At 44.3% G+C, this 21,969-nt stretch overlaps 1 protein-coding gene across 2 annotated transcripts in view; it reads left to right on the top strand.

The window, feature by feature from the left end:
• The window catches only part of LOC140730936 (V-type proton ATPase 116 kDa subunit a 2-like), a 58,742-nt gene that overhangs the window by 30,922 nt on the left and 5,851 nt on the right, over positions 1–21,969 (top strand). For both annotated transcript variants that reach the window (XM_073052016.1, XM_073052017.1), the window contains 11 exons: positions 1,384–1,596; positions 1,792–1,942; positions 2,929–3,068; positions 4,675–4,832; positions 7,776–7,866; positions 8,134–8,252; positions 11,788–11,998; positions 13,611–13,730; positions 17,458–17,580; positions 20,630–20,747; positions 21,118–21,289. In XM_073052016.1, the coding sequence (XP_072908117.1) occupies positions 1,384–1,596; positions 1,792–1,942; positions 2,929–3,068; positions 4,675–4,832; positions 7,776–7,866; positions 8,134–8,252; positions 11,788–11,998; positions 13,611–13,730; positions 17,458–17,580; positions 20,630–20,747; positions 21,118–21,289 (1,616 nt within the window). The remainder of the gene's footprint in view (positions 1–1,383; positions 1,597–1,791; positions 1,943–2,928; positions 3,069–4,674; positions 4,833–7,775; positions 7,867–8,133; positions 8,253–11,787; positions 11,999–13,610; positions 13,731–17,457; positions 17,581–20,629; positions 20,748–21,117; positions 21,290–21,969) is intronic.

Here is a 21,969-nt window from a genome sequence, read left to right on the forward strand (position 1 = left end):
TCGTTTAGGAATCATATGGCGGAGGGGAAGAAGCTGTTCCTAAATCGCTGAGTGTGTGCCTTCAGGCTTCTGTCCCTCCTTCCTGACGGTAACAATGAGAAGAGGGCATGTCCTGGGTGATGGGGGTCCTTAATAATGGATGTTGGCTTTCTGAGTCACCGCTCCTTGAAGATGTCTTTAATGCTACCGAAGCTCGTACCCAAGATAGAGCTGATTAATTTTACAACTTTCTGTAGTTTCTTTTGCTCCTGTGCAGTAGCGCCCCCCATTACCAGATGGTGATACAGCCTGTCAGAATGCTCTCCACAGTACATCTGTCGAAGTTTTTGAGTGCTGAGGTGAAAAACCAAATCTCCTCAAACGCTTAATGAAATATAGCCACTGTCTTGCCTTGTAGCTGCATCAATATGTTGGGACCAGGTTAGATCCTCAGTGATCCTGTCACCCAGGAACTTGAAACTTCTCACTCTCTCCACTTCTGATCCCTCTGCAGAATGGTTTGTGTTCCCTTGACTTACCCTTCCTGAAGTCCACAATCAGCTCTTTCGTCTTACTGACGTTGAGTGCCAGGTTGTTGCTGGACACCACTCCACTAGCTGGTATATCTCTCTCCTGTACTCCCTCTCGTCTCCATCTGAGATTGTGCCAACAATGGCTGTATCTTTATCAAATTTATAGATGGTATTTGAGCTATGCCTAGCCACACAGTCATGGGTATAGAGGGAGTAGAGCAGTGGGCTAAGCACACACCCCTGAGGTACACCAGTGTTGATCAAATCCTTTCTACAGGGGCACAATTGAGAGCATCCTAATTGGGTGTGTCACTGCCTGGTATGGGAACTGTACTTCCCTCAATTGCAGGACTCTACAGACAGTGGTGCGGACAGCCCAGCGCATCTGTAGATGTGAATTTCCCACTATTCAGGATATGTACAAAGACAGGTGTGTAAAAAGGGCCCGAAGGATCATTGGGGACCCGAGTCACCCCAACCACAAACTGTTCCAGCTGCTACCATCTGGGAAACGGTACCGCAGCATAAAAGCCAGGACCAACAGGCTCCAAGACAGCTTCTTCCACCAGGCCATCAGACTGATTAACTCATGCTGACACAACTGTATTTCTATGTTATATTGACTATGCTGTTGTACATACAATTATAAATTGCTACACATTGCACATTTAGACGGAGATGTAACATAAAGATTTTTTTACTCCTCATGTATATGATGTAAGTAATAGTCAATTTAATTCAATTCAGTTCAATTCATCAGTGAGGAGGAGATCTATCACCAATCCGCACAGAAGTGAGGAATATTTATTTGCAGGAGGAGAAAGTTGTCTGTGGAAATATTAACATTTACTCCTTTGACCTGTTTCCTCAGGTATTATGTAGAACTGAGGAGTATCTGCAGCAGGTTTTACTGAAGGCGTCAGAATCCATCCACACCTGGCTTGTGCAGGTGAAAAAAATGAAGGCCATCTACCACATTCTGAATCTGTGCAGTTTCGATGTCACCAATAAGTGTCTGATTGCTGAGGTCTGGTGCCCAGTGGCTGATCTGGCCAAAGTTCGCCACGCTTTGGAAGAAGGATCTGTGAGTGTCATTCAGTTTTTAACTCTTTCCAGATTGTTGTAATGGGTGCAATTTCCCTTGTGTAAAACAGTGTTTCCTATCCCTCTCATTTCTACCCACCTGCTGTCTCACTCCTCCACTCTCGCTGTGATGTGGTGCCTGCCCTTGCCCTACCGTTTATGGTTGACAAATTGTTTTGTGGATCGCCCTTCCCAGAGGAAAAGCAGTGCCACTGTCCCATCGTTTGTGAACCGGATCCCCACAACGGACACTCCTCCGACGCTCATCCGCACAAATAAATTCACTTCGGGATTTCAAAATATCGTGGACGCGTATGGAGTTGGAAACTACCAGGAGGTGAACCCGGGTATGTGCATGTGACTGGTCGCTCTACCTATTGATTATCTCAAAACTTTGTAAACCTTGCAGTTTTTTTTCCCAGAACCGAGAGGGAGGTTTGAACAGCAGCCTTTTGCCTGGACCTTGTTCAGGATCTAATGAAGACCCCTACGAGTGTAAATGGTGCTTACAGAGTCGCTGTCAGTGTTTACACTTGTAGAGAGCTGAGGAATGTATTCCATTAAAGTGGGAGTTCGGGTGAATTGGGGAGGGAATTTTACCCCACTCCATGGGAGTAGCTAGATCAAGTTTATTGTCACCTGACTCTACATATATACAACCAAATGAAACAATGTTCTTTCGGACCATGGTGAACCCATAAAACGTATTTCATATCCAGCACATAAACCAAAATATAACCATAAATAAGTTAACTAAATATAATCAAAATGTATGTAGTGCATGTGTAGCACAGGTAAACAGCTCACTGCCCTTGTGTCTAAACCTTGGTGGTGGCAGGGTATTGATTAGTCTCCGGTCATGAGGGAAGAAGCTGTTGCTCAGTCTGGCATTCCTAGTCCTGATGCTCTATAGATGCATGAGGAGAATGTGAGATAGTTACAGGGACCAAGGATGGAAGGGTAGCAGGAGGTTACTGTGTGCACAGTGTGCCAGCAAGAACAAATGGCTGCTTACCACACTGTTGTTCAGTGCAGTGGCCTTGGGGATCTCTCAATTGAGTGTAGAGTTACAGGAATATCTCATACATAATTAGGTACTTTATTACACATTTACGACGTTTAAAAGGACAGGATCTTGGACGAGAAAGGTGTCGAGGGATACTGTCCTCGTGGGTAAATGGGATTTGTGCAGATGGGATGAGATGGGCTGTAATGGCTTGTATCTGTGCTGTAAGATTCTGAATCTATCCTGTAAATTATATTGAATTTGTTTGTGTGACTAGTTACTGCTTGTTATAAAAGCAGCAACAATAATATTTTTGCTTGTCATTAGGCCCTTACACCATTGTCACCTTCCCTTTCCTGTTTGCGGTGATGTTTGGCGACTTTGGACACGGTTTGATTATGACAGTGTTTGCACTGTGGATGGTGCTGTTCGAAAACAACCCGAAACTGAGGCGGACGAGGAATGAGGTGAGACACGAAGACCAGTTCGATGCAATGCACGTTCATCTATTCAATCAGCCTTTCTCAGTTCTGCTGCTGTGAATTCATCCCTGCGTGCCACTCACACTGCCAATGCCCTACACTATCTTCACAGTCTCTCCCGCCCAGAGGGCTGGTGTTCCATGAAACACATCCTGAAAGGAGTGTTTTGACTTTCAAATGTAGCCTCTGTCGCCCCAATTTACCCCCGTTCGCCGAGGGTGAACCGCTGTCACCCCGCCAATAGTGCGATACTTTGGTGTAAATACAGTGTATGCCCTCCCCTGTACACGCTCGCAACACAAATATCAGACAATACACCAAAGGTGAGTAAATAATTGCAACTTTATAGTTATTTCTTAGTTATTTCCTGGTGATGGGTTAGTAGAAACAGATAACCTAAAGGTGCCAAATCAATAAGTTTATCAGTTTGTGCACATAATATTTTAATACGTTGGAGCTCACGCCCCCGGTTCCATCCACAATGACCTCCTGAGCCTTCGGCCACTATCCGAACCGCTGACATCCAGTATCCGCCGCCCTGGAACCGCTGTCCGCTCCTCACACGTCCGTCCTCCTCGCTCGCCTCCCAAAAAAGACTGCGAACTTCCACTCAGCTCACGCCTACAAGATAGCATAACATTCTCCATTGGTTAGTTTCCCCCCTTAACTGCAGTTATAGCTCAAACATTCCAGCTACAGAAACCCATTACAGCATTAAGTAACATTACAGAGAAGCTATTTCGTTATAACAATACAGAGAAGCCATTTTGTTAGCCTGAACAGTTAACACCACGGTTACTGGTACTGAGAAGAGCACTTTGTGTTTTGACATAGAGCCACAGAAACAGGCCTTGTGCCCCATTTAGTCTGTGCCAAACCATTTAAACTGCCTAGTCCCATCGACCTGCACTGGGAGCATGGCCCTCCATACCCCTGCCATCCGTGTACCTATCCAAACTTCACTGAGCTCGCATACACCACTTGTGCTGGCAGCCCTTCCACACTTTCACAACGTCACCAAGATCTTATATAATTTCAACATAATGTACCATCTCCTGCACTTAATACCTGATTTATGAAGGCCAATGTGACAAAAACTTTCATTATGACCCTATCTACATGTGATGCCATCTTCAATGAATTATGGACCTGTATTCCCAGATCCCTTTGTTCTACCATTCACTGTGTAAGACCTACCGTGGTTGGTCCTGCTGAAGTGCAAAACCTTCCACTTGTCTGCATTAAATTCCATCTGCCATTTTTCAGCCTGTTTTTCCATCTGGCCCAGATCCTGCTGCAAGCCATGATAGCCTTCCTGACTGTCCACTACAGCCCCTAACTTGGCGTCATCTGCAAACTTGGTGATCCATTTAAACACATTATCATCCAGATTGTTGATATAGATGACAAACAACAACAGATCCAGCATCATTCGCTGCGGCACACCACTAGACTCAAGTGTGCTTTGCACCCTGGTTTGGAGGAATGTTGTCTTGTTTCCATATACATCATTATATATGTTATATACATGTATATAGTTAAATGACAGTAAACTTGACTAGACTGTCTAACTTGTTTCTGTCGTTAACAGATCTGGAACACATTTTTTGATGGTCGTTACATCATCCTGATGATGGGAATATTTACTTTGTACACCGGCCTTATCTACAACGACTGCTTTTCAAAGTCCTTGAATGTATTTGGGTCTGGATGGAGTGTCAAGAACATGTTTATAAATGAAAGTAGGATGTATGTACGCTGTCTGGATCTACTAGTCACTCGAATGTCTCTATACCGTGTGTAAGATTGAATAGCTCAGGACTTTGTTCCTTGGAACATGGAATATTGAGGGAAGATTTGATAGAGGTATACTAAACTATGAGGGGGATCGATAGGATAAATGCAAGCAGGCTTTTTCCACTGAGGTTGGGTGGGTCTACAACCACAGGTCATGGGTTAAGGGTGAAAAGTGAGGAGTTTAAGGGGAACGTAAGGGGAAACTTCTTCACTCAGAGGGTCATAGAGGGTTAGGGGTATGGAGGACTATGGCCCCGGTGCAGGAAAGTTGCACTAGGAAGTTTAAATGGTTCGGCACAGACTAGATGGGGTACGAGGCCTGTTTCTGTGACACACTGTCATAATACAAAGTGTTCTTAAAAAGTCAAAACACAGATGCTCCTTTCAGCATGTGTTTCATGGAACACCGTGAAACACACACCCGGTGCAGGTCGATCGGATTAGTTTAAATGGTTCAGTGCATACTAGATGGGCTAAAGGGCCTGTTTATATGCTGTACTTTTCTCCGACTTTATGATTCTAAAGGTGAGTTAGTTGTGCAGTGAAGGAGAGGCTCCAGCTGGCCAGTATGTGGTCTGGGTGTAGGTAGACTAGACTAGGCAGAAGGCCAGGCTTGCATATACTAGATGGGCCAAGGAGTCTGTTTCTGTGCTGCGGTGCTCTGCGACATTCTAAGTGGTCTTGCTGGATTGACTGGTCAGTGACCCTGAGATACAAGCTGCATTGGCTTTAGGTGGCGTGCGGTCTGAGTGGGATGTGTTATAGCTCCAGCAACCCCAGTTCACTTCGGATCTCCAGAGCTGTCTGTGTGGAGTTTGCACATCTCTCCTTGTAACAATGTGGATTTCCATTGGATGCTTCCATTTCCTCCTACAGCCCTAGACTTGCTACTTGCCAGGCTAATTAGCCAGTAATTAGCCAAAGTTTAAGTGGTGATGAGACGATGAGAGTGTGGGCCTGGTGAGAATTGTCTGAGCTGAATTTAATGATTTCCTTGGCAGTGAGGTAGTAGCTTCAGAATCGGAGCTTGATTCCTGCTGGGAGATGCCTGTTCAGTAGTTCCAGGTAAATGCTTAGACATAAACTGGCTAAGGAGTCCCTGAGGGCAAACCGCAGTGCACAACAGCGAGTTTCCCTGTGGGAACAGCCCTTGCATGAACCCCACACCAGTAGCAACCCCAGCTTCTCTGCCAGATTGTTTGCTAGGGTTCTCTCTCCAACCTAATTAAAACCTTAGCCTCCTTTGGTTCAAAAGTTTAAAGTAAATGTATTAAAGTACGCATATGCCTGTAAGACCATATGACATAGGAGCAGAATTAGGCCATTCAGCCCATCGAGTCTGCTCTGCCATTCCATCATGGCTGATCCTGGATCCCACTCAACCCATACACCTGCCTTCTCGCTATATCCTTTGATGCCCTGACCGATCAGGAAATGATCAACTTCCGCCTTAACTATATGCACAGACTTGATCTCTACCGCAGTCTGCTTCACCATATACAGCCCTGAGATTCATTTTCTTGCTCAGTTAGGGAAGTAGAGATGCCAGGCACGATAGTGGGATGCTCCTCTTGCGAGATGTGGGGCTAATAACTGTTCCTGAACTCGGAGGTGTGGGTCCTGAGGTCCTTGTACCATCTTCCTGATGGCAGTAGCAAGAAAAGAGCATGCCCTGGGTAGTGGGGGTCTCTGATGGATGCTGCTTTCCTGCAACAACGTTTCATGTAGATGTGCTCAGTGGTTGGGAGGTCTTTACCTGTGATGCACTGGGCTGAATACACTACCTTTTGTAGGATTTCCCCTTCAAGGACCTTGGTGTTTCCATACTTGGTTATGATGCAGCCAGTCAGTATACTCTCCGCTGCACATCTATAGAAGTTTGTCAAAGTTTTAGGTGACATGCTGAATCTCCGTAGGCTCCTAAGGAAGTAGAGCTGTTGCCGTGCTTTCTTCATATTACTATCCGGTCAGTGATATGAACCAATTCATCCATAATATACAAATGGATCAGTAAAGTGGTTCTCACGGTATGTTAGTTATGCTTAAATACAGTCAGCCCTCCTTATCCACGGATTCCGCATGCGCGGATTCAACCAACCACGGATTGGGAAAACCCGGAAGTTCTCTCCAACACTCGTCGTTTGAGCATGTACAGACTTTTTTTCTTGTCATTATTCCCTAAATAATACACTATAACAACTATTTACATAGCATTTACATTGTATTAGGTATTATAAGTAATCTGGAAATGACTTAAAAGTACAGGCAGTCCCTGGGTTATGAATGAGTTCCATTCCTGAGTCCGACTTTTAAGTCGGATTTGACGTCGGAACAGGTACATCCAGTATTATTTAGTTAGTCAAACGTTTTTCTTAGTATATAGTACATATTTACCTTTCTATGCATCTAAAACACTTAAGAAACATACATATTGCAATAATTAAACCACTGCAATGCTTAGTAATAATTGTAGCTTTCATCGGGGCAGTGCCTTTCACATGCTCCATTAAAATTGTTCCGATCGTTGACTGACTGTAGCCTAACGCTTTTCCAATGACGTTTCACCTCTTTCTGATCGCTTTATTACTTTCACCTTATTTTCAATGGTGATTGTGATTATTTTCATGAACAGAAACACCGCGGATTCAGAGCTGCACCGTCGGGTCCTAATGTCCACCGCATTGAGCATGTTAAATAAAATCCGGGGTTCCACTGGGTCCTAAAGACCACTGCGCCTGAGCCAGGTTAAATAAGGGACTTGAGCATCCGCGTTTTTTGGTATCCGCAGGGGGTCGCGACTGTATAATGTAAAATAATTAAAGTGCAAAATTGTCATGGGTCATGTTTAAGTCACACAGTTAAATAATGAGTTGAATGATTTTTTTTCTCTGATAGGGTCACTGAAGTTAAGCGTAGTCAGCTCCTGAGCTTGGATCCCAATGTTACTGGAGTTTTCAAAGCACCATATCCCTTTGGCATTGACCCGGTGAGTTGTCCCTGTGGGGTGTGGCAGTCATGTGAGAGTGATTGTTGACTGAAGGTTACTGCTCTGATTTCGGAAGTAAGAAGTTCTGTTAACGAGTGCCTGCCTGAATTGTTTGTTGACTTTACACCTTGAGTGATGGATTGCAATTCATGTGGTTGGGTGTGACTGTTGGAATGATTGAAATATAATTGGTTTCTTTTCCATCTGCTGCTTCACCTTGATCCAGACTAAAAACAGGATTGTGTAACCTTTTGTCTGTTTTTTAAGATCTGGAACCTCGCAAGTAATCGACTGAGCTTTCTCAACTCGTTCAAAATGAAAATGTCAGTTATCCTTGGTATTACCCATATGACATTTGGAGTCATTCTGGGAATCTTCAATCATTTGTAAGTCCTTCAAGACCTCATGCAGCAATTCTGGATTGTATTCAAGTTAACTGTCTCTTCCTAACTCTGACTGAACTAAGTGGGGAAGGCCGTTTTGGCCCACATGTTGCCTCAGAATAGAGGGATGTCCATTTAGAACGGAGATGAGTGATTTCTTTAGCCAGTGCGAGGTGAATCTGTGGAATCTAATGCCGCAGACGGTTGCGGATGCCAAGTCATTGATTAGTAAAAAGTTAGGAAAAGAAAGTAAAGTTCCTCCTCTTGCCTTGTTGCTACGCAGTACATCAAACCTTACAGCTTCTTTAGCATTTTGTCTGTTTTACGAGGCAGAGTTGCTAGCTCGGCACTCAACCCAACATGGATGGAAGGTGCGCGAGGTGTTGGCCAGGTTCAAACCCAGGGCTACTTGCCCTGAAGTCCGGTGTGGATGTCACTACACCACTGACAATTGATTAGTAAGGGTGTCAAAATGTATGGGAAGAAGGCAGGAGGATGGGTTGAGAGGGATAATAAATCAGCCATAACTGAATGGTAGAGAATTGTGAAGATTCACTACCTTCTGTTCCCTTAGGTTTGTATATAGCTGGGGGTGTTGGTGGGGATTATGTCCCACAACCTATTCAATGCTCCCAATAGCGTGCATCTCAAATAGCCTCTGACAACCAAGTCCAGCTCCTGGCCTTCAGACGTGGCTTAGCCACTAATACCAGCAGAGCAATTTCTAGTGACAGGAGAAGGGGCAAAGGTGGGTTACTGGCACCTTAAAACCAGTGGCTTTGGGCAGATGGGGCTTGACAGCCATGGTTGGTGGCTCATCTAGGAGAAGGAAAACTCCGATCTCCGACCTCTTGTTGCCTTGTGCTATACTCACTCATGGGGGGGAATGGCTTTGCGAGTAAACCCTGAGGGAAAAATCTGGAGTTGGAGTCGCTATGGCAGTCCTACTTTGAGTTCCACACTGACCGACAACTTCTGCTGTGCTGTATCAGTTTCTGCATGGGCAGCAGCTTGCTCTCCAAGTTGTGCATGGTTGTGATCTCAGGAATGCTACCTGTGCTGTGTGCTAGTGAGGCCAAAAATAGGAGGGCCGTACAATTTATCATGTGGCTAAGTAGTTGATGCAGGAGAGAAGCGTCCGATATTTGGATCATTGGGCTTTCTTCCAGGGAAGGTTTGCTAGTGTTGCACAAGGATGTGTTTAAACTAGAGTTGTGGGGGGTGTGAACCAGAGTGCCAGGACAGATATTGGATTAGCTGTGAATAAAGATGTTGTTAAGTCTACACACAGAGTCAGGAGTGAAAAGGTCAAGCATGATAGGACTAATATTCTGAGCTGCGTATATTTCAATGCAAGGAGTATTGTCAGGGAGCTTGGGGTACGGATAGCATGTGGGATTCAGACATTGTGGCCATTAATGAAATTTGGTTGTAGGAGAGGGCAAGACTGACAGCTCGATATTCCAGGATGCCGTTGTTTTAGACATGACAGAGTGGGAAGGTTTAAAGGAGGGGGGTGGCATTACTAGTCAGGGAAAATGTCATGGCAATGCTCCATCAGGACAGACTGGAGAGCTTGTCCAGTGAGGCATTATGGGTTGTTGTTAAGAATCGACTGATGGTGACCCTATGGATAGTCGCTCTAAATGAGTTTTGATCCTCAGAAAGGCGGCTCATTGTAGATAACGTTGCGTTTGTAGCTCCTCCCTATTCTGTCCATCCATCTGATTGGCGGCCTTCCTCTCTTCTGTTGCCATTCCACCTTGCCGAGCATGATATCCTTTTTCAGGAAGCTGTTTCTTCGCACTTTGTGTCCCAGAGTACGATAGGTGGAGTCTTGTCATCTGAGCCTCCGGAGAGGGACTTAGTTTGATTTCATTGAGGACAGATTCGTTTGTTCTGAGAGAGGTTTCACGAGATGTGTAGTATTTTCCTCCAGCACCACAGTTCAAAGGCGTCGATATACTTCTAATCCTCCTCCTTTACCGTCCAGCCTTCGCATCCATATAATGTCATTGGGAATACCATCACCTGCACAAGTTGAATCTTTATATGTAGAGGTAGATTCCTGTTTCCGATGATCTTCTCTAAATCCTTCATGGCTGCTCTGCCAAGGTTATTCTTCATTGGGCTTCTTGACTGCTTACTGCTTTGGTGATGATCATTGATCCAAGTAAATTGAAACCATCAACCACTTTAACTTCCTCGCCATCGAGATAGAAATTGGTATTGCTGGCAGCAGTCATAATTTTAGTCGCCTTCAGGTTAAGGTGCAGACCCATCTTCAGGTATGTTCCTTGATGAAATCATTTGTAATCCCTTCACGACCCTGCAGTTGACCTAAGGGCACTGTTGGAGGAGCAGCAGGCAGCAATGCCAAGCAGGCTACAACACCTTCCTGTACATCTCACTGGGCAGCTCAGTGTTCCGGGATCCCGTTGTTAAAATGTGATAGAGCAGGAAAGGTGGCATTACCAGTCAGGCAAACTGGAGAGCTCGTCTAGTGAGGCTTTATGGGTAGAACTGTGGAGTAAGAAAAGTACGATCACGTTATTGGGATTATAACATGTGTCTGCAGGATTTAGAAGAGCAGATTTGTAGAGAGACCACGGACGGTTGCAAGCAACAAAGGTTGTGATAGGTGATTTTAACTTTCCACCTATTGATTGGCACTTCTCCCCTCCTTCAGGCTATTAACATAAGTAGCAATTGATAGGTTCTCGATAGTAAGGGTGTCAAAGATTACAGAGAGAAGGTAGGTGATTGGGGTTGAGGGGAATAATAAATTACCCACAAATGGCACAGGCCATTCCAGCCCTTCCAGCTGTGCCACCCAGCGATTTACCTCTAGCCCAATCACAGGACAATTTACAATGACCAATTAACCTACCAACTGGTACATCTTTGGACTGTGGGAGGAAGAAGGAGGAAGTGCACGCGGTCACGGAGAGACCATGCAGATGTCTTACAGACGGTGGCGGGAATTGATGGAATGCAGAGCAGACTCGATGGGCCGATTAGCCCATCGAGTCTGATTTTTGCTCCTGTGTCTTGTGGTCTTAAATGGGGTCCAGAAATTGTTCCTCAGGACCCTCCACTAGTTACACTCACAACCTAAAAAGAAAATGACCTTTGCAGAATATTAGCACTGTAAGAGAAATTAGATTGAAAGGGAGAGAGGTCGTTCTTTGGCTATAATTGTTGACACCATGTCTGGGTACCGTGTTCGGGAATGGTGTGTTGACACAAGGACATAAATGTGACCCTCTGTGGCCTGAGTATCTTGTATCATTGTGACCGAATTGGCTGAAGGGTGGTCCCAGACGTAACGGGTTGGGGGGGGGGGGGCGGCGGTGGGTGACTGGAAATGCCTGCCCTCTTGCCTTGTGCTTTTAGTGAATATATTTATGTGAAATTTTTAGTGGTGTTTTGGATTTCAAATTTAGAAACTTCCATTAAATTTATTACTGTAATCTTAACAAGGTACAAAGTGTTGTTTTGGCTAATATTTTGTTTTTCTAATTTTTGTCTGATCCAGGCACTTTAAGAATGAATCTAACATCTACCTAGTATTTATTCCGGAGTTGGTCTTCATGATATCTCTCTTCGGATACCTTGTGTTTATGATCATTTATAAATGGTTGGCGTATTCTGCTGCAAATTCAGATCTGGCTCCCAGCATCCTCATTCATTTCATCAACATGTTTGTGATGCAGAGCAGTGAAGATGCACAGCTTTACCCTGGGCAGGTAGGTAATTCAGATTCGTCAATTTATCACATCGAAACCGACAGTGAATTGCGTTGTTTGCTTTAAAAACCAACATAACCTAAGGATGTGCTGGGGGCAGCCCGCAAGTGTTGCCACACATTCCTGTGTCAATGTAGTGTGCCTACAGTGCTCATTAGAACAACGTAGAACAAAACAACAGCAGCAAAACAAACCCTGTTCCTCTCTGCCTCCCTCCCTCCCTTCTGCCCCAGGGCTGCCCTCCTGCCCGCAGCCATCGGGCTTCAGCCTCCAGAGTTGGGATCACCCTTTGGGCTCTGATCTTCGGTGTTGATCCCTGGAGTAGTTGATGGGAAGCTGAACTCCAGGCTTCAGGTGTAAAGTGATGAGTTCTAAATTTGCTGTAATTTCTTGATGGTGTAACTGATATAATTTTTAATAAGATTAGTTGCAAGGATTCTACACTGCAGCAGTTAAGCTCAGCTCAAGCTTGGCTCTTCCTATCATTCTCCATCACCTGATATCACTGTCTCTCAGTATACACTCGGCAAAGGTTGAGAATCCAAGTCTGAATCTGAATCAATGCTGAGGTTATACCATAGCACCATTAGACGTAGAAGCACAAACAGGCCATTTGGCCTATTGAGTCTGCTCCATCATTCCGTCCTGGATGATTTACTGTCCCTCTTAACCCCATTCTTCTGGTGTCTCCTTGAAACCACTGACACCCTGGCTAATCAAGAACTTAACCTCCGTTTTAAATATACTCAATGACCTGGCCTCCACAGCGGCCTGTGGCACTGAATTCCGCAGATTCACCACCCTCTGGCTAAAGAAATTCCTCCTCACCTCTATTCTAAATGAATGTCCATCTATCCTGAGGCTTTGCCCTCTGATCCTAGACTCCCCCACCATAGGCAAAATCCTCTTCGTATCTACTCTATCTCATCATCATTATAATGGGCTGTGTCGTATGACAGGGGCGATCATGGTCTCCCTACTGTCTTTAATCTGAGAAGTTGTAGCAAGCTGTTCTTTTGCTTGTCCAGCCCTCGATGTAACTCACGAATGTCACGTGCTGTTGACTGCAACTGTTTCTTCCATCAATTTCCCCGTCACTGCATGATGCTTGAGCTTCTTGTTCCTTAGGAAATTCCAGCTGCCGTTTGCTGATTGGTGATAACAGTTCTCCTCTTATTCTGGCCTTTTGCAACACTTCCTCATCTGTTACTCTGCCCTTCCATACTATTTTCATCATTCTTCTCAAAAACCACATTTCTCCAGTTTTGAGTCTTCCCTCGTTCCGCATTCGCTTCCATATGTTAGTGTTGTGGTACTACATTCATTCCACCCTCACCTGTCTAGGTCTTTCACTATTCAATATCTCACTCTTCTAAACTCCGGCAAGTGCAGCCCCAGAGCCATCAAACCCTCCTCATACGGTACATTAACCCTTTCATTCCTGGATTTATTTTCGTGAACCTCCTGGATTCACCAATTGCCAGCACATCCTTTCCTAGCTGAGGGACAGCCAATATCAGAGGATGGAGAATGGTTGGAAGCAGGTTGAGCCGGATATAGACTGAGAGTGTAATGATTCAGACGTGTTTATTTGTACTCACTTCCTAAACAGAAAGGATTCCAGGTGTTCCTGGTGGTTGTTGCTGTGTTATCCGTTCCAGTATTGCTGCTCGGGAAGCCCGGATATTTGTATTGGAAGCAGCACGGAGGAAGAAGCTTTGGGACATACAGAGTAAGTTTTCAAATCGTTGCTTGAGATCCACATGTGGTGTGTTCTTAGATAAATAGATCCAGAGGTCCTTACTGGGCTCCATGAGTGTTAAAATGTCAGGCACCTTGGCTGTTGATGCCCTCTTCCCGAGGCTGAGTTTAAAAAGCCCCTTGTCTTGAGGTATACTGAGGATTTTTTTAAAGAGATCTTCATTTATTTTTCCAGTTGTACCTGTTCAGTGCCTCTCTGTAACCTTCTGCTTCTGCCCACTCAGCCCACTGTCAGCAGCTTATTTGGTTACTGATTTCATTCCAAGATGGACCACTGCGCACTTTCCCTGTGTGTAAGCGAGGCTGTGGCTGCAGCCCTGCGCACCGGGGGAGCTGTACCGTCGGCGGGTGCCCCATCTCTTCGAGTGAATGATAGAATTTTGAAGGAGAGGGTGGTAATAATCCTGATGTCCAGGCCAATATCCGTCTTTCACTCAGCATAATGCTCCTGTACAGAGCTCACGATGCACAAACGAGCTGTTGACGACAATTAGACTGCTTCTGGAATAAGGATGCCTCCAGAGGAACTGATGTCCATTGTCTATGACTGATCTTGTCCACAGGGCAGTGAAGGCTAAAGCACAGTAGTAATCATGTTTTCTTTTTAGTTTCAAAGTCGGCACAGACAGCAGCTCTTTGACGCAGGGCTGTTAAAAGCAGGAATGGGGGTAGACCATTTGGCCTATTAGGCTTGCTCCACCATCCAATAAGATCATGTCTGATTCAATGTTCCCACCCTCTCCCCACTTCCAGTTTCTTCCCTGATAACTGCCCCTCCCTCAATCTCTAAGGGACCTTTGAACATGTTCACACTTTTTTATGCACTTCACATTCTAATTGGTAGTTTTTCTCACAAGTTTGGCCCACAGGGTTTATTTTACTGCCGTTTTGTCTGAATTTATCTCAAACTGTAGACCTTCATTTAATTTTTAACATCTTGTGTTTTCCCTAATTTCATTACCTCTTTAAATTTAAGCCCATAAGATATTGGAGCAGAATTAGGCCATTTCATCATGACTGATCCATTTTCCCTCTCAGCTCCATTCTCCTGCCTCACCCCGTATCCCTTTAAGCCCTGACTAATCAAAAATCTATCAACTTTTGCCTTAAATACACCCAATGAGTTGGCAACTAATTCCACAGATTCACCATCCTCTGGCTTTTAAAAAAATCATCCCCATCTCAGTTCTATAAGGACGTCCCTCGACTCTGAGGCTGTGTCTTCTGGTCTTGGACCCCCCCCCCCCCCCCACCTTGGGGAACAGTTCTCCATGCCCACTCTATCCTTTTAATATTCAATAGGTTTTCTGAATTCCAGTGAGTAGAGGCCTGGAGCCATTATGATAAGCCTTTCAATTCCAGAATCATTTTTGTGAATCTCCTCTCCAATGTCAGCAAACCCTTTCTTAGATAAGGGGCCCCAAACTGCACACAATGCTCTAAATAAATTTGCTGGTTTCTCTTGACCCTGACTTGGAATGTTGGAGATTGAGGGATGAACTGATAGATGTGTATAAAACCGTGAGAGAGACGGGCAGAGAGTAAGGATGTTGTCTTTTATAAGAAAGGTGTGCTTTAAAACATTTGGGAACAGGTTTAAAATTGGGTGAGCGATTTAGAAGGGACAGCTTCTCAATCTGACTCCTTTGTTTAACTATTGTTTCAGAGCCATGTTTCTCATTCTTCTGATAATTTCTGTTGAGTAACGATCACAATTCTCTTACTAATTTTTTTAGTTCTGAGATTGTTATGTAATCTGTTTTGCCACACACCATCATTGAATCTCTATTGCTGCCTCCTGAGGTCTGTGTCCCCTTAGTTTTTGACCCAAATGCATTGCCTCATGCTTGTCTGATTAACATCCATCTTCAGCACTCTGCCTAGCTTTCTAATTGATGTACGTCCCACTGTATTCTTGGGCAATCTGTTTACTCTCTACTCCTTCGAATTTCTGTGACCTTAGTAAATTTTCTAATCTGGCCACCGATAATCTCATGGAATCATAGATCACTTCAGTACAGAAGCAGGCCCTTTGGCCTGTCTGCTCTGTGTTGGCAGGTCTTCTGCCTAGTCCCATCTAGCACCTGGACCATAGCCTTCCATACTCTTCTCATCCATGAACCTATCCAGGTGAACCCTCATCTACCACTTCCACTGCTGTTTCATTCTACACTTGCAACTGCCCCTGAGTGGACGAGGCTCCCCCTCAGATTCCCCTTCGTTATTTCACCTTTCAATCTTAACATGTGACCTCTAGTTGTAGTCTTGCCCAACCTGAGGGGGAAAAGCCTACTTTCACTTGCCATGTCTATATCCTTTGTAGTATTGTATACCTCCATAGGACTGCCCCTCATTCTCCTGCACTCCAGCAAATCAAGTCCTATTCAATCTTTTCCTATAACCTCAAGTCCTGGCAACATCCTTGTATATTTTCTCTGTACTCTTTCAAGCTAACTGGTATCTTTCTGATAGGCAGGTAACCAGAAATCAAGTTATTTATTTCAAAGACAAGCAGAGACTGCATTCCTATTCTCAACATAAGGTTGAGACCAGTCCCTTCTCTGTAGGGGCACTGTCCATTCTGCTTAACAAAAAAATATCTTGAATGCATTTTACAAATTCAACTCAATCTGAGCTGCTTACATAAAGGCAACCCTGATCAATTTTGAGGAAGTTGAAATTCACCGCGAATAAACCTCTAGACCACTCCTCCCTAAAGTTCCTCCTGAATCCTATATGGCTTGTTCCCCGATTGGCTTTGTAATGCCTCTGTATCCGTTTATATGGGCTACACTTTCCAACTTAATTAACCCAGTCTCTTTGAAGATTAAAGACATTTACAGGTGGCATGACAGCGTAGCGGTTAGTGGAATGCTATTACAGCGCCAGAAACTGGGGTTCAATTCCATTGCTATCTGTAAGGAGTTTGAAACCCATGTGGGTTTCCTCTGGGTGCTCTGGTTTCCTCTCACCTTCCAAAGACCTATGGCTTAGTGGGTAAATTGGTCATGTGTGTAATTGGGAGGTTTCATTGGGCATGAAATGTCTGTTACCGTGCTGTATCTCTAAATAAAAATAAAATTGAACTGTGGAATGACTTGAAGTTACTCTCTGTAGCAGCTGGATTGGGATTTGAACCTGTACTTCAACCCTGAATGTACAATAGACCAGCCTCCCAATAAGTCCCACAACACCCACTTGTGGTGATGACCCTTGGATCTGTTGGCCAGTTTTGATGCAGACAGGATGCTGTTTGACTTGTCCATCGAATCTTGGCAGCACTATTTCCTTAAAGCCCTGTGCTTATTTATAAATTCCTGATGATCTGTCCAGTGCTGGTGGGCCGAAGGGCCTGGATCTGTGTTTGTATGACTGTGAATTTGGAAATTCGTGTTGAATCTGTTTGATCTGCCTTTGGGTTTTTTAAATAAGCTTTTCCACACCCCTCCCCCCATGGTCCCTGGTTATTATGTGAAATTAGTGTCCTCTGGTGACAGACCCCCATTATGGTCTGAAATGTCTCACAGTAAACTCCCCTTAACATCTTCCCAACGGCCTCAGCCCCTGCACAGAACTGAAGACCTCCATCTCCAGGAATGTTCAGTTTCCACCTTGAGGCCTTGTTATCCTCTCTGGAATGAATCTATATATGCATAACTTTGAATCACTGGACTAAATTGATGTTGCTTTACATCCAGAAAGGCTACACACTTGTGCGAAGAGGAAGTGAAGAGGAGTTGTCACTGCTGAGAGCTCATGAAATGGAACAGGGAGGCAGCCACTCGAACCACTCAGGCCACCCTGATGGAGCTGAGCAGGAGGTAGGACAAGAAGGTTTCTAATCAAAATGTTGAAGAAGCAGTTGTGGAGAAGGCTGTTTTTAGATCCTGTTTTGTGCAGAGAGATCTTGATCTTGAGCAACACGCAAAATGCTGGAGTAACTCAGCTAGGCAGGTAATAGTGATTATTTCAGATGATATTTTGAGCTGAGACCTTTCATCTCAGAATTTGACTGACAGTGCAAGTCTTTTGTAACTGACTGATGCAGACTGAGGTCTCTGTTGGTCGGGATCAGCCACGGATGTTGCGTCCATGGTACAGTAGCCAGTATGCAAGCCAGAGCAGAATGATATGTCTCTAGCCGTCTATGGAGAAAAGGAGTGGTTGGTGGGGATGTGTTAACCCTGGGATCTTATTGAAACTTGCAAACTTGTTGCAGGACTCAACGTGCTGGGTGCAGGGGGATGTTTTCCTTGTTCTTTTTCATCCCTACTGGGGCATAGGCTGCCAACAGCACTTGCCAGAGTCTCTGTCCTGGGCCAGTCTTTCAAGGTGTAACCCATTGAAAGTCCTTCCTCTCCCAGGGGTGAGGTCTTTGGAGTTACTGTTAGTGGTTTTGTAGCTCTGGGATTATGGGATAGGGATGCTAGCTGCATGTCCAACCTGCCTCCTTTTGCAACTGGGCTTGGGACTGTCCACGACAGAGCTGAATGTTTCCCATGGATGAGGAATTTGGGATTGGGGACACTTTTGGAATAAGACAGGACTGAATAGAAATTGCTTCACTCAGACTGGTGAATGTCTGGAAAATTTTACCCAGGAGATCAAAAGGTTTTTGGATTTTGAGAATCAAAGAATATGGGGGTTGTGCAGGAAGGTGAAATAGTCATAGAAAAGTACAGCATAGAAAAAGGCCCTTTGGCCCATCTAGTCCATGCCAGACCATTTAAAACTGCGTACTCCCATCGATCTGCACCTGAACCATAGCCTTACCATCCTTGTACATTTCACTAAGATGGAAGATGAATCATTATCTTGATGAAAGGTGGAATGGGTTGGACCTGGTGGCTGGTCAGGCCTGGCCTGTTCCTGCTCCAATGGGAATTTGTGCTGTGGAAGGCACAGTCTCCCACACTCGTCTTGGTGTGGGAGATGGCAATTCTGTATAAACATCACCTGTGCTGTCAGGGTTCACCTTGGATGTTCCAAAGAGCTTTATAGCCAGTAAAGTTATATAGGAAAAGCACCACCAGGTTTGGATTATTGTAATCCCTAAACAGCAATATTATAATTGATCATATCTGTTTTTTTCCAGTTTAAAGCATAGAACAGCACCAGTATAGGCCCATGACCCACTGATATGCTGAATGAATTCATCTAGTAATTAAGTTAGTAACTAGTATTAGTTATCTGATGAATTAATATCCAAAGGCAGCTTCCAGGTCATTGGGTATATTTAAAATGGAGGCTCATATGTTCTTGGGCATCAAAGGTGACAGAGAGAAGGCAGAAGAATTGGGTTGAGAGGGAAAATAAATCATTAAATGGTAGGACAGACTTAATAGGCCAAATGGTATAATTTTACTTGTGTTTAATGATGTTAACATTTCTGAGTGTACTGAGTCATGCTCTTGCACACTCCATTAGTTTAATTGTTGCACAACCTTTAGACTTCAGACACAAACCATGGCCACTGAGCTGACCTGGCCAATAGAAAATGGCATCTTGAGCACATTTCACAATAAATCGAACCACTCTGAAACACGAGAGCTCTGTACACAGAATTCTGTAGGTCAAACAGCAGTTGCAATCCTGCTACGGAAGTTAAATTTAAATTGGGCGTTACGGAAACATTATGGAGTATTGTGAGCCTTTCAAAAGGACATTTTAGTTTGTTTAGGAATTGATGGAATTACACCAGGAGGCCAGGTTATTGGATGAACAAGTTAACAGAAATAAGCTTTGAACAAAATACGATGAAATCTGCAAATGCTGGTAATCCAAAGCAACACACACAAAATGGTGGAGGACTCAGCAGATCGGACAGCATCTATTGGAGATTAAACAGTCAAAGTTTCAAACAGAAACCCTTCATCAGGACTGAGAAGGGGGAAGACACAAGAATAAAAAGGTGGGGGGGAGAGGGAAAGGAGGCTAGCTGGAAGGTGATGGTGACGCCAGGTAGGTGGGAAAGGTTAAGGGCTGGAGAAGAAGGAATCTGATAGGCGAAAGGGAAGGAGGAGGGGATCAAATACAACTATGTTTGAGTTGTTATTGAGTAGTTTAACATCACTGGACAGGACCTGATATCAAATGAAATAAACTGAGATATTGTGAGATCCAAGGGAGGGCTGGAATATTCCACAGAAATCCATGTAGAATATCGCTGGAGCTGCGTCATGGAACAAGCTGGATCAGCCTTCATAAACTCGAGCTAACAGACTCACCCTGATGTTGTAAGGGACAGTAACTGAATTACTGTTGGAAGGTTAAACATGATAGGAAGCCAGGAGAATGGTGAATTCATGGAATTCATTGCCACAGGCAGCTCTGGAGGTCAAGTCATTTAGTATACTTAAGGCAGAGATTGATAGATTCTTGATTAGTCAGGGCCTGAAGGGATACAGGGTGAAAGCAGGAGATTGGGGCTGAGAGGGAAAATGGATCAGCCATGATGAAATGGGAGAGCAGACTCGATGGCCTAGCTCTGCTCCCATATCTTATGGTCTTGTGGGCAGGAGTTTTGCTGGATTACCTTTGTAATGGGGATAAGGTTTACAGAACTTTTCATGAACAGGGTGTATTTTTATCAGCCAATCAGCTTGTTGTTCTGCTGTTTCTTTCAAGTTGGCTGAATTGGTTTACAATTTAGTTTCTGAGTAATTCTGTGTCCAGTTTAGTTACCGGAAGACTGTACTACTTTGACTGGAATCCTTTCAATACCCGTCCTTTCCATTAGCTAGCCAAGCAGAGGTTTCTTGTTCCTCTATTCCAACCCCTTTGTTGCAGATTGTAGCGGCTCACCAACATGGTGAATTCTTTGCAAACAGTCACTTGACCTGAAATTCATCTTCTCTTTTTTTCTCCTAGTTCGATTTTGGTGATATTTTCATGCATCAAGCAATTCACACCATAGAGTATTGTCTGGGCTGTGTGTCTAACACTGCTTCGTATTTGCGGCTCTGGGCTCTCAGTTTGGCTCATGCTCGTAAGTAGATCCATCTCTTCCTACCAATGGAAATGGCTACAAAATCTAACAAGGTTTTTGTGTTAAGCCTGTTACTGCCTCCTTTCAATAATGTATTAAGTTATTCAGAACGTATTAGCTGTAACTAATGAAATTGCTGAGCAACACTGTTTCAATAATCAGCTTTACCTAGCGTCCTCCAGTTTATTAACAATTATACATAGAATTGTAATGATCTAACTCTTGGACAGGGGTTCCCAACCTTTTTTTCTATGCCATTGTCCCTACCATTAACCGAGGGGTTCGTTTGGGAGCCCTGCTCTAGGAAGACACTGATTTGAACAAAGTAACAGCCTTAATTTTTGTTTCGCTCCTTTCTGTTCATAACCAGAGCTGTCTGAGGTCCTGTGGGGGATGGTGCTGCACATGGGCCTGCGAATGGACAATGATTTTGGCTCCTTGTTGTTGTTCCCCGTCTTTGGCGTCTTCGCGGTTCTTACCGTCGCTATTCTGCTTGTCATGGAGGGTCTCTCAGCATTCCTGCACGCTCTCCGATTGCATTGGTACGCCTGTTTCACTGATGTTAACTGTAGTGTTCGTGATGAAAAATTATATGAATAATATTTGTATATTAACTGCAAGGTTCTATTAGAACTGTAAGGGGTGGGGATTGTCTGTAAGTAAAGTTTAATTCCCACTGGTTATGCAAGATGTTTCATTATGACCTCCAGATTGATCTGTATCCCACTGTATTTATACAAAATTGAGGGGTGTAGACAGGGTAAATGTTGGCTTTTTACACTGAGGCTGGGTGGGACTACAACCAGAGGTCATGGGTTAAGGGTGAAAGGTGAAAAGTTTAAGGGGAACATGAGGGGAAACCACTCAGAGGGTGGTGGGAGTGTAGAATGAACTGCCAGCACAAATTGTGCATAAGAACTTCACTTGAAAGTTAAAAAAAAATTTGAATAGGTACATGGATAGGAGGGGTATGGAGGCCCATGGTCCCCGTACAGGTTGATGGGAGTAGGCAGTTTAAATGGTTTGGCACAGACTAGATGGGACAAAGGGTTATTTCTGTGCTGTACTTTTCGATGACTGTATGACTATCTTTTAAAACTCCTCTTTCCATAAATCTTTGTCTAACTCCCCTAAAGGAAGCTAACCTCCAAATTTCCGCAAAACTCCCACTGAGATCCAGCATGCTGAAGACAAATTTTGTCCAACCCGTTTGAATATTTTT

Source organism: Hemitrygon akajei, chromosome 7 (genome assembly GCF_048418815.1).
Source record: "Hemitrygon akajei chromosome 7, sHemAka1.3, whole genome shotgun sequence".
Lineage (NCBI taxonomy): Eukaryota > Metazoa > Chordata > Chondrichthyes > Myliobatiformes > Dasyatidae > Hemitrygon > Hemitrygon akajei.